Raw genomic sequence first — 13,582 nt, 5'->3', positions numbered from 1 at the left:
TTTAGCATATTCAAATGATACCGGTTGAACTATTATGACAAGCAATTTTAATTTTGGATATTGCATTTGATTTTTAAGACATCTCCCCGCCCCCCGAGAATTAACAATAACATTTCAATCTAGTTCTGCAAATGAGTAATAATGGCTTCAGTGTAAGCACCTTTCATCCACACCCAAGATATAGATTCACACCTAGAAATACATTAGGGGCAAAATTATGATTAAAAAAAAACCTACCTTGCTTCATTAAAAAAAATAGCAAAGAAAGAAAAAGCTGGCAGGTATGAGGGCAAGGGTAATGCAAGTCTTGTTTAATTTTCTGAGCCCATGTTTGCAATGAAATGTATGAGTTTAATCAGTGATATAATTGCTTTCATGTTAACTATGTGATATGTGAGTCTAATTTTATTTTTCTAATAGGAGTGCAGTTCACCTTTCACACCTTTCATTTGGAAGATCATCATGACTACTTACTAATCACAGAAAATCGCAGCTTCACTCAGCCGTTAGCACGGCTGACTGGCTCTGAACTTCCATCAGCAATCAACGCTGGTCTCTATGGAAATTTCAGGGCTCAGTTGCGCTTTATTTCTGACTTTTCAATATCATATGAAGGATTTAATATTACTTTCTCTGGTAAGGAAACAAAATGAGCTGTTCATATAAAGTGAAGAAAACTCTCTGTTTTACTGGACAGAGGGGCGGGGAGGGGGAAAAGGCAAAGATGGTATTTGTCCTGACAAGTAACTTTTCTTTTTTAAATAGCCTTTGCAATTGCTTTTGTTGTCACTTACGTAATACAAATCCTAGTTTTTTTCTGTTGTGGCATTTGTAGTGGTGCTGGAGAAAATTATAATAAACTGTAAAGAACATTATTCAAAGAGAAAATCACACTGCATCAGAGTGATTTCAAGTCTAATTTCAAGAAGTGATATTCCAAATGAGCCCATGAGGAAATTGGTTGTGCTTTTATGCTGCACAGTTATTTTGGCTCATTTCATGTGTCAGACTCAAAGACGTTTATAGCTCTTATAGGAATGGTAAGCATGCATCTCCCAGCCACCATGAACATTTATGAGCATGATTTTTAAATTGTAGTTGAATTGCCTATTTTCTTATATGAGCATTTATTCTGAAAATGTATCTAAAGGCTAAACTGATGCTCAGGTACAAATATGTGCTTTGTAATAATGAACAAGGTAGATGATTTTTTTAAAAAAGAGAAAGGTTGAGATTTTGAAGCAGTCATTTGATTTGTCTTTTTCCACCCCAGAATATAATCTTGAGCCCTGTGAAGATCCTGGAACTCCTCAATTTGGAAACAGGATAGGTTTTAACTTTGGAGTAGGAGACACTCTAACATTCTCCTGTTCGTCTGGATACCGCTTAGAGGGAGCTTCAGAGATTATCTGTCTCGGTGGTGGCCGGCGAGTGTGGAGTGCACCTCTGCCCAGGTGTGTGGGTACGTGGTCAGCTGCTTTCATTTGCTTGTATGTGTAGTCATTGTCCATGGAGTTGCAACTATACAGCATGGATAAGCATGGTAACACGCCTATTCGTTTTGATACAAAATATCCTTGACATCTCCCATGTATCTTCATCTTAATTTGTTAGGTTTTCTGTTTCTATATGCAATCTGCCATTGAACTCTAGCGTTCAGAGACATTAAACACTCAGGACATTTAGCACACGGGGCGTTGTAGCACAAGAGGGTGAATAATCAAGGTAAATGTGGATAAGAACCAAGGTCATGAGAGTACTACAAAGAATTCTAGTTTTCCTTCCACAGGGTCCACTGTAGAAAGCGTGGCTGGCTAATTTAGACATACATCTATCTGAATTTAGCACTCGTGATTGTTTTAATGGACTTCCACACTGAGGAATAATACATTTTTTTAAAAATGAAAAAGTTCTGAAGAGGAGTTCAAAATGCAAGCTGATTTTTGCCCTTGTTTTGGCAACAAAAAAAGTTGTTTCTTTTCTGTGGGTTTCAGAGGAAAAAATATGAGGAAGTCAGTGATGTCAAGTGGAAAGCCAGGCACATTCATCTGTCCACCCAAAAAAACTTTGCATGTGTGCAATGGAATCCCGGGCTCTTTCTCCACCGTTGTTTTTCCCTGGGATCACCCCAGGGTCGTCCCTGTGCATCCAAATGATGCACAGGGGATCCCAGAGTCAACTGGGGATGACCCCAGGAAAACGGAAAACAGGGATTTCCTGGTTTTTCTGCCATCCCGGGACCATCCCAGGACTGCAGGAGATGTGTGGGTACCTGCCCCTGCTTCATCCCGCCTCGTCACAAGTAAACACGAGGAGGCAGGAAATGGTCAGGGGGCACAGAACTCTTCAGGCACTCCATGCCCATGGGAGGGGGGGTAGGGTCAGTTTATTTTTTTTATTTAAACTTGCAATTTTGTTGAGATACATTAAGAAAAGAAGACAATGATGCCTGCAGGAGGTGGGGGCACTCCAAGAGTTGGGGGTGTATGAAAATGGCCCTGGACTTCTTGCAGCTGCCCACCCCTGCCACAGGCAGTGATTCGAAGGGATACATACAGGCTAGGGGTTGTGAGGAGAATCAAGGCAGGGTTTGGGAGAGAATCTGATTCTGCAGGCAATATTTTGAGCAAAAGTGCTTGCATATTCCACAAATCCTGTTAGCTCTTATAACAACACATCGTGACCATCTCTTCACTTGAAATAAGAACAGTGTAGTTCTCAAAAGAAAAGAAAAAAGAGAGAGATCCTAATCTCTAACACTAGCACCACTTTGTTCTCAAGACTGAATGAGACTCCTATGGAATGAGTATCGAACAGATTTGATCTGGTTAAAATTTAGATTAAAAATAAAACTTCAGAAATTCTTACGTTTGCCATATATTTTCCTAGTGGTACATCTCAGCTTTTGCTGTTTTAGAAAACATCCATTCGCCCTCATCTGGAGCCTCTACCGTTGCACACAGCGGAAAGCTCCAGAAATTGTGTATTTCCTACGCTGCGTAAATAGTGGCTGTAAAGGGCCAATTTACACAAGATTACAGGTGTGAACTCTGGTATCACCCATATTCCTTTTATTCCCTATTCCTATGACAACCCTCTGCATCACCCACCCTCATTTATGGAATTGCAATATGGAATGAGATCAGGTTTCTTGAGAGTTTTCAATGTTTTAAATTTGATCTACAATAAAAAAAAATGTAAAGATGCCCCTTCTAACCCATGGGAAAACTATCCTTATTGAAAATACTGTTCCCTTGCATTGCTATGTATATTTCTTACATCAGAAATATTTCTTTTGGACTAAACTTTATTATGCAGAAATTGCTTAAGAAGCAGAACTGAGGGATGCTACAACCAGTCTCTCTTTACTATCACCTTACTATTTAAATTTCTCCATTCTGTGACTGAAGGAGAAACATTCCCCTTCTTTTCCTTCTTACCTAACATTATCCATCACCCACTATGCCTATATATAGGAGTGGACACGCAGTCCTATTGCATCAAAGAATCAAAGGGATAGGTCAAAACAGAAGCCCATAAAGATGTCAAACACCCGCCATTAGCTGCTGCTCCTTTGGCATTATCTTTCAGCATGTGCCTTCAGGCTGCCTTTTCTAAAATTGCAGGAACTCTCGGTGTCTGCAGGTTGGCAGGGTGGTTTAGATATTCTTGACATGCAGACGTGTTTTTTCCTTATGTATTTTAGAGACTTGTGAAAACAAATAATAGAATTATTCTTTATCGATAATGATCTGCAATGTGGGTGATGCAAACATGGTTTTAGTAATCAGTTCCACGTTGGAATCACTGTATGAAGGAATATGTGGTCACTTAATCATGTGACAGGTGTAGGTGTGGTCACTGAAGTTTGAATTCTTCTTCGTGGTCTCTGTGCATCACACATATGGGCTCTGCACCTGCATGGAGCTTGTTTCGGAAACTTCTATAGCTGAGGCAAACAATTTTGGCGGGAACCCCTCCCCTACCATCAACTGACTCTGGTTCCCCACACTTCTCCTTAGTTCTCTTTCAACCACCTTGCTGAAAGGGTGTCTCGTTGGGAACTTCTGTCTTTCTCATGAGGAGAAAGCTTTAGAGTGCTGAGGTTTTTAGTGACTGTCGATCCTGGACTTATGCAGAGCGGGTACTTCGTATAAGCCCTCTATCTTCATTACACACTACTGTCTGGATGTTTGTACCACGACAAACTGCAATTTCGGGCAAGCAGTTCTGTCTTCCATCTTGATAAGGCACATTGATCTGCACCTACCCTCCACCAAGGAGTGAGCTTGTTAATCGCCCATATGTGTGATACACAGAGACCACGAAGAAGAAATACAGGTTGCTTACCTGTAACTGTAGTTCTTCGAGTGGTCAACTGTGCATTCACACAACTCACCCACCATCCCCACTTTGGTGTTGATATCAATGTGCCGTCGATACCAAGTGGTTTCTCTCCTGGTTAAGAGGCCAGCAATTTGGTCTCAAGGAACTGAGGAGAAGAGCGGGGAGCCATAGTCAGTTGATGGTGGGGGAGGGGTTCCCGCCAAAACCGTTTGCCTCAGCTATAGAAGTTTCCGAAACAAGCTCCATGCAGGCACAGAGCCCATATGTGTGAATGCACAGATGACCACTCAAAGAACTACAGTTACAGGTAAGCAACCTGCATTTATCACAACAGTGCCCCCAAAAGGACTGTGTGACCTTGATAATGCAGATTGTGGCAGCCATGTTTGCACCTGTCACAAATGGCACTTCCATGTGACGGCTACTGATCATGTGCCTGCCTAGTAAAAGCCTTTGTACATTCAGATGGTGCTTGCTTGGGCCTGCTGAACAGTGTATCAGCCCAAATAGAATAAGAAAAGAGGCTATAATATTCCACAGACTGATTAAGAAGAGTTTATGATGATTTATTTCCTCACTACCAAATAAGTGTTCTGATTTCCCACGTGTCCATGGGCATTGTCCTCCCCGCCCCCGTTAAGTGTGTCTAAAATAATGTATGAAGTCCTTGTAGCAGCCGCAACAACAAGGCACTTTAGTCTTATAAGTGAGGAGGGAAAGAGAAAGAATGGTAACATTTCAACCTTCACTTGACTTTGATAGAAAGCTTTTACATGGATAGGTTCCTGACTTCCTTAGCAGATAGAGATGGAGAGGGTTTGCACAAAACAGATTAATTAAACAATGCTCAGGAGTTACACTGAAAGTTACTGATTAATTGTTTGCTGGAGCTATCTAATCAAGTGCTTAAGACAAGAGAAATATACGCGTTCAATGAGGGACAGGCAGAAAGAAAAAACCTCAGGAGGAACCGGTTTAAAATATTGGTTTCATCTGTTCATACACAATATGCAGTTGGTTGTACCAGGATCCTTAATGCTTTATTTAATTAACTCAAATAACTCCCCTGTAAAAATGCTTAGGAAGTAGTGTGTTAACCAACCATTAACACTTTTTTTTTAAAAAAAAAAAATCCCAGTTGATTATAAAGAGTGACAAACTAAGAACTAGAAAGTGACCACTATTAATAAAGTGATTGTCACTCTCAGGACTTTCTGCATTTAATTTCCTTCTGACCTCACTGTTTACAAGTCTTCTCCCCCACCCACCCCTCTATCACCACTATTTGACTTGTGTATAAGCCTGAACCTCTCCATAGTATTCTGACCTGATGAAGAGGGCTACAGTCCATGAAAGCTTATACTAGAGTAAATTTGTTAGACTTCAAGCTGTCACAAGAGTCTTTGCTGTTTTTGCTGCAATAGACTAACATGGCTACCTTCTCGAAACTAAGAAATGGTAGTCATAATAGGTCTGAAAGATGTAACAACATGCTCTTTTTTTGCCACCTGCTTGGTGATAAAGATATTTGTTGCCTAGAGGATCATCAGACAGGAGGGAAATCTTGATTCCCTACTGTCGCTTTGCCTCCTGCTTCTGTCCCACAATAAGGATGAGCAGCTTGGGAAAGAAAGAAGAAGCAAGCAAGGACCATGTAGCCCATTCAGTGGTGGTTTTTTTCCTTTTTATCACATTGCTTCTCCTGCACACAGCAGGAAATGGCAGAAAGTTTCATTACAGACCCCCAAAATCGAATTTTCCAGGACTTTTTTTTTGTGTGTGAAGGAGAAATAAGTATAAGGAGACGTGGGAGGTGGATAGTGTCGTCAAAAGGACCCACAAACATCCGTGCGTGGCCAGTAATGAGTGTGCTATAAATACTCAAGAGGGACTCTAGAGACTGGCCTAGGAGCAGTTTCCTGAGAGAATAGGTTATACATATTCTAATACCCTAGTAATAACCACAGCAGGGTCACCAAAGTTTTTGGGTTGGTAGGCACATTTACAATTTTGAAGGGAGTGCCATGGACGTTCTCATGAAATGGCTGAAATGATGGACATAGCCATTCACAACCTGAAAAAGGTAGATGTGGGATCTGACATCCAAAACACAAAATCATGCATTTGAAAACACAGAAATCAAGCAGATGACACTCAGAGAAAAGTAATGTGGTAAAGAAACTGAGTAAAAGGCAGAAGTGGGGTTTAATTCCCCACTGCGAAATTGCATATTTCCCCCCAAAATGCCCATTTCACTGAAGAGAAACTGATAATGTTTAGAGAGACACACAGATGCAACCAACAATACACATGCACACATACAATATACAAAAACACACAAAAATCCAGAAAAGAGAAACATCACACAAAAAACCCCAAAACCAAAAAATAACAACAATCTAGTCATAATCTCCGTTTAGGAACATGTGAACATAAGAGCCATGCTGGATCAGACCCAGGGTCCATCTAGTCCAGCACTCTGTTCACACAATGGCCAACCAGCTGTTGACCAGAAATCCAAAAGCAGGGCACAGTGCAACAGCACTTTCCCATGTCCCCCAGCAACTGGTGTATATAGGCTTACTTCCTCTGATCCTGGAGGTAACACATAGCCATCAGGTCTAGTAGTCATTGATAGCTTTCCCCTCTAGGAATCCAACCTCCTTTTAAAGCCATCCAAATTGGTGGCAATCACTTCATCAGGTTGGTCACTGGTACATCTAGGGGTGACCATATTACAACAATATTAAAATTACTCCACTGGCTGCCAATTAGTTTCCGGGTGAAGTGTCTATGGACCTCGCATTGGAACAATAAGAACTACAGTCAAAGAGCATGTGGGTGAGTGTTTTCACCTCAGTGTCTTTAAAATAAATTATAGCAAATCTGCCATCTAAAAGCTTTGAAGGTTAAGCATTAAAATGGGCCTATATAAGAGCTCTTCTGTAGATTACATATTTTTGCTGGAACATCCATATAATGTATTACTGGTATCCTAAGATTAGTGATGAATTTGGGTGAAATTACATTCTACTACTCTGTGTCTTTTTATTACCTCCCATCATAATAAGATTATTAAAGGTGATGCAACATGGTATTTTCATCTCTCCCTACTTTTCTTAACTGCTGTGAGTTACATAGCACGTAATGCTTAGTTATGCTACTGTTGTAATGTGGTTTCCTGAAATATTCACAATCTTCATTCAGCCTTAATGTAGTTTCTGTATGGAAATTGTTTCCCTGTGTGATTTTCTTTATGTTGATCCATTTTTTCTTTGATTTCATTGATTAGTTTTGAATGATAACACCTTCCCATCATTATTTATACCATCCACTACTCTGCTTCATTTTATTGAACCAACACTCAATATTATTCATCCTTTCTAAGTATTATGCAAGTTATCTTGTTTCAGTATTATTTCCTTGTTTTCTGAAATATTGAAAAAAATAAATAGATATGATACTAAAGGAGAAGCAACTACATTTGGGGGGAAAAGAGAGAGACTGATCTGAGAATTAATGTTTCTAATGGTTTTTATTATTGATACTGAACAACCATTACAATTATCAGTTTGGAGTAGTATTCTAAATTGTGTGGATTATTTATGCACACAGTTAGGCTTGTTGCGTGTGTGCACGTGCACACATATATGAGAAAATGTATCTGTGTGTATTTGTGAAAATGTGTATCCATGAGAAAATAGTGTATTAAATCACAATCATACATTCATTTTTATAACCAATTTCTAGATAGTCACAAATACTAATGATAAGGTATTTGATTGTATTTACACTCTCACATTTACCATAAGTGAGATAATTTATGTTCTCTATTGAGCTATACCTCAAATTCTGTTTTACTTGCAGCTGAATGTGGAGCCTCTGTCACAAATAATGAAGGAATTTTGCTGTCCCCTAATTACCCACTCAACTATGAAAACAACCATGAGTGTATTTACAGCATTCAAGTGCAAGCAGGGAAGGGAATCAATATTTCTGCCAGAACATTTCATTTAGCACAAGCAGATGTTCTTAAGGTATGTTGCAATTCTGGTGTGATCCGTTCATTAACTCAAAACCTATGACACTCACCCGGTTATCACAATGTAGTTAAAAGTAATTTTGCATTTAACTATCAGGGCTACATTAAAATGCTTGTTTCTGTGTGAGTTTGTTGCATGGTTAAAGCATTTAGGGAATTAGGATTAGGCAAGAATTCTTCCATTTTTTCTATTAGTGTTTTCATCCATTCTGTTACTAAGGAACTCTGAGAGTGATCCTGATCACTCTGCATGTTAATCCATGGTGGTTAAGCATTTTGAGATAAACATTCTGTCTTAGCATGTCATGTGAAACATCACTTAGAGCATCATCAGACAAGAGTTTTATCGCACCCTCATTACTGCCCACTCATGGGTTTTCACGGGTCCTTTTGACCACGCTGTCTGCCTCCCGTGCATTTCCCACCCCTTCTGCTCATTTTCCCATCACAAAAAAAGATCTGGAGAATCTGACTTTCTTCAGCTGTAGCAAAATGTGCCACCATTTCCTGATGTGTGCAGGAGAAGCAGTGGGATAAAAATGCCTACTGAATGGGCCACATGGTCATTGTTTATTTCTTCTTCTCTCTGTAAAGAAAGAGGAAGTATTGTGGGACAGAAGCGTGGGGGGGAAGTGACAGTAAGGAAACACGATTTTCCCCCGTCTGATGACGCTCTTAGCATGGGATGTGAATCATTCCTAATGGTGGCTACATAACCACAGTTTAAACAAGCTCAGCTAACCATTTGCTGCAAAAGGTTTAGTGGCCTAAACCATGACTTACCATGTTTTCTGAACAGGCCCTCTGTGTGTGTCCGTCCGTAGGGTTGTAATCTTGTAAACAATGATACCCCTATATTCTGCCAGTGATAGAGCTCAAATGGCCATCACGTTGCTTTTAATAATATGCCCTTATGTATATGAAATTCATCCACTGTAAACAGAATAGAATGGAGCAGTGCCCTCTTCTAGAATAATCCATTTCATTGCTTTTCACTCCCTATTTTTCATTCCCACCCCTCCAACAAACATGTAGCAGTCTATGACTACTGAGTATGCTTAGCCCCCATTAGTTTTTTGTGGGTGGGGGGGAGTTTATTTATTTATTTATTTATTACATGTTTATACCGCCCAATAGCCGAAGCTCTCTGGGCGGTTCACAAAAATTAAAACTACTTAGTTGCCTACTTAGTCTCTCCCCTCAAAGATTCTGAGTACTTTTGGAGTACTTGTGTATTCCTCCCACTTAGTTAACCCATTTTGAAATCCTAGCAGCATTTACCAAGAGTTTGCTATTTGTATCTATCATAGAATCATAGAAGCATAGAATAGCAGAGCCGGAAGGGGCCTACAAGGCCATGATGAACACTTTCCAGGTCTATGATGAAGCTGAGACCTGGAAAGTGTATACTATGTGGCAAACCAAATTATGAAGGGGTTGAATAAGTGAGAAAATATAAACAGCACCCTTATACTGAATTAAATTATGGGTCCATTGGCATAGTATGATCCACTTCCATTGGAAAAGCTATCCAGCTCATAGCTGCTTGGTTAGAAGAGCTATCTTAGCCTCAGATCCTTTTAACCAGAGATATGTCAGGAAATAGCAAAAGAGCCTGTGCATTTGGTTAAGAATTAATAGGACATCAATTCTGAAAGGTTCATTCCAATGCTTTATATTGTTCCATCATATTACCCCACATCAAAAAGTGCAGGGATGTTTCCTTGAGATGAGAGATTACTGAAGGGACATTTCTGTTTATTTGTAATAGTTGAGCAGACAGTATGATTTCTGCAAAAGCTCTATAATAACCTTTCAATCCCCTAAGGCTGTTTTCTGTCAGATGGCTTGAAATCTCTGACTTTTTTGATCTGGTTCGCATATAATGACAATGAGAATCCCCACAGGGATTCTTATTGCGACAGTGACCATTTTGAATATTCAAGCTGCGGTTGGGGTAGGCTGTAGCTGGCTATTACATGCAAATCCAGCAAAAATGGGTTGGAGTTATTGACAACCCATCCAGAACCCATGGGCTGTTTTAGAGTTGTGGGTGGCTTATCAACCACCAGCCATCAGCAGGTTTGCATGTACCAGCAAGCTACGGCATGCCTCCACTACAGTCAAATATTCAGAATAGAGTCAGTCGTCACAACAAGAAGCCCTATGGGGAAATTCACCCATGGTGACTTCTTGTTACCTGCGAATTATATACAAGCTGCCAAACCATTTAATTTAGCTCCCATCAAGGTTGTGTGCGACCTGCTTTTCTAGCTGGCATTACTTACAAGTTAATCAGCATTCATTGTTAATGGCCATGCCACTATTCAGAACAGCCCTGTTTCCCCTCTTTTCTTTCTTGCATATCAACTTTGTAGTGTAGGTGCTTTATCCCCATAATTTATTTGCATTTAAATGTAATGTGCACCCTGTCTTGCATGGTTTTGTTCCAGCGTTACATCTGCAAAGTTTTCTTGGACTAACCTGCCATTGCTGTATAAATTTATTTATCAACGAGAAACATATATGTGGAAGAACAGCAAGCAGCTTATTTAGGATATATCATTTTTAACTTAAGTAGGTTTGCCAGATCAGAGGAAGGACCATCAAATAAGAGTAGAACTCAGGTGTTAATTAAATCTCTGTGTAACTTGCACCTGACTGCTCCAAAACAGGTTTCTTTACTTTAGGCTTCCTTTAAGTATATTTCAAAAACATTTTTCTTCTTATTCCTACATCTGAAAGCTAGTTTTATCTCATTACTTTAAATGTATTAATTTCTAAGTTAAGCCAAGCAGCCAATTTTTTTTTTTTGGTTGGTTTTAGTTACTTTATGGTCATTGATAAGTGATGAAGTTATCTTCACATCTCACTTCTATGCTGCGTATGCATTTCACATATGGCCACTCCATATTTTGGTGGAACCTGTACTAGAATCTCAATTACAATTTGAGAAAAACTTAAATAAAGGCAGATTTTAGTCTTGTTCAGATCTAGGACACAATTAAGTCAGTTGTCTAGAGACTATTCTCCAGTTGCACTAATAAAATATGTGCAAAGGAATTCTGTCAGTATCTCTTACCACAAAAAATCGGAATCTATGGCCAAACTATTTTTGTGTGTGTTTAGAATAAGCTGTGTAATATCAGTAATATACATCTGGGACAATATTCTTATTTTGTGTGATTATGCCTGTTTTGCATAATTTCTTTTGATATCTGAGTGTTTCAAGAAATTTGGACTTACTGATTTATTGACATGAGCTATGAGGTCAAAACGCAATTATGGGTAATGAAGAGTATGCATGGATGAGGAGACAACAGGATGCTACATTGGAAAGATAGGCAGCATTGTGGGGCACAAAGTGATCAGTTCCAAGATGTACAGACCCAATGTTCAGTAACTGGTTGATGTTGTTGCTTGGCCCAGGGATGGGGAACATGTGGCTTTCCAGATGGACTGCAACTCCCATCATCATTGCCTACGTTGGCCTGGGCTGCAGTCCAACAATATTTGGAGGGCCACATGTTCCCCACCCTGATCACAAATATGACAAATATGTGCTACTTGCATAAAATAATGGTTCCACTTGTGAGATAGAACTTTGGTTTGTGTGATTATACCGTGATGATTCTATAAGATGTAGCAGCAGCATATATCTCGCCAATGTGGAGCCATATGACTGCTTTTCCCCCCTAGAATCCTAGAATAATTGAGTTGGAAAGGGCCTCTAAGGCCATCGAGTCCAACCACCTGCTCAATGCAGGAGTCCACAGATGGTTGTTCAGCTGCCTCTTGAAGGCCTCTAGTATGAGAGAGACCATGACCATCCTCAGTCATTGGTTCCATTGTCGTACTGCTCTAACAGTCAGGACATTTTTCCTGATGTCCACCCTGAATCTGGCTTCCTGTCACTTGAGCCCATTATTCCGCATCCTGCACTCTGCGATGATCATGGCTGGGTTGTAAGCCTGCAGGCAATCCAATATACTCCTACAGACAATTGCAATGAAACCCAACCAGTATTGAATGGTACATGAGCTTTCTGCATAATGCTCTCCAGTCAAATCTTAAAAGTCACACCCATAAACATGACACAGCTCCCCTCAATAAAAATAAAATAAAAAGTAAATTGCTGACTGTGCCAGATATTGTATACATAATACCTATGTTAAAATAACTTGCCATTGTATTACCCATTCATCCAGTATGGAGAGATTTTTTCAGGATTCCCATGATAGGGATGATCGAGGATACTGTTTGGTCTACATTTCAAAGCCTACTGATCTGCCCCTACCAAGCTCATATTTATATCGGGACAATTATCCTTCAGATTTTGCCCTTCTCTGAATTTTTTGGGAGGCGGGGAATAAGTAAAATGTGTATAAAAGTGTATTTTAGGATGCAATACTCCTAGAAATGCATACTTGGAGAGAAACTACTTTTAGAAACCAGTAGTGAGGAGGAAATACATTCAAAAATCTGCATTTAAATACACATTTTCATACAGATCAAACACAAACACACACACACACACACACACACACACACACACCCTTCACAGATCAATATGGAAACGGAATAGAATATATTTATGAATGAACACATGTGAAACTGACATGGTCCTGTAATAGACTGATCCTGCATCACTGCTTAATGGTCTTTTTTGTTTTTTTCACCAACATGAATAATTTCATGTCGTCATTTCATTTGGTGTAAGGCAGTTTTACAGTATATGTTAAGTGGAAAGAAAAAATAGAACTGTTTACTGTTTTTTGTTTGTCTCTCAATATTTAAGCATCCATTTAATTATAACTAAATACAGGCAACACTGTATTTATTTTTAAAATTTTCAGTCATGCTGTATAAAAATACCCTAGGTACCAATTTGTGATTTAGCACTCATGTTATGTTGATATAAATTGAAACCAAACATAAGTAGAAGATAATCAAGATATCAGTATATTTATTTTACCACTCAGGTTTTACTTTGCGTCAAAAATGAAGAGCAGAATATAGTCAAGTGCAAATGCAATTATTATTTAAAGATTCTAAACATTAAATATAGCATCTACCAATAATCCAACTGCAGTTTAATTTTTCATACACCGGAATGGATTCCTGATTTGAAATCTGCATTTGAAATTGTCTAAATGATATTATGATATTTGTGTTTGAAATATTTGCTTCATT

General features: G+C 39.2%; 1 protein-coding gene across 1 annotated transcript in view; it reads left to right on the top strand.

The window, feature by feature from the left end:
- CSMD3 (CUB and Sushi multiple domains 3) overlaps positions 1 to 13,582 on the top strand; it is a 787,235-nt gene that overhangs the window by 519,343 nt on the left and 254,310 nt on the right. The window contains exons 20-22 of the mRNA XM_063131067.1: positions 421 to 636; positions 1,274 to 1,462; positions 8,215 to 8,384. Coding sequence (XP_062987137.1) covers positions 421 to 636; positions 1,274 to 1,462; positions 8,215 to 8,384 — 575 coding nt within the window. The remainder of the gene's footprint in view (positions 1 to 420; positions 637 to 1,273; positions 1,463 to 8,214; positions 8,385 to 13,582) is intronic.

Source organism: Elgaria multicarinata, chromosome 7 (assembly GCF_023053635.1).
Source record: "Elgaria multicarinata webbii isolate HBS135686 ecotype San Diego chromosome 7, rElgMul1.1.pri, whole genome shotgun sequence".
NCBI classification, from domain to species: domain Eukaryota; kingdom Metazoa; phylum Chordata; class Lepidosauria; order Squamata; family Anguidae; genus Elgaria; species Elgaria multicarinata.
Note: the sequence above shows the minus strand (reverse complement) of the source record. Positions and strands in the feature narration are given on the sequence as shown.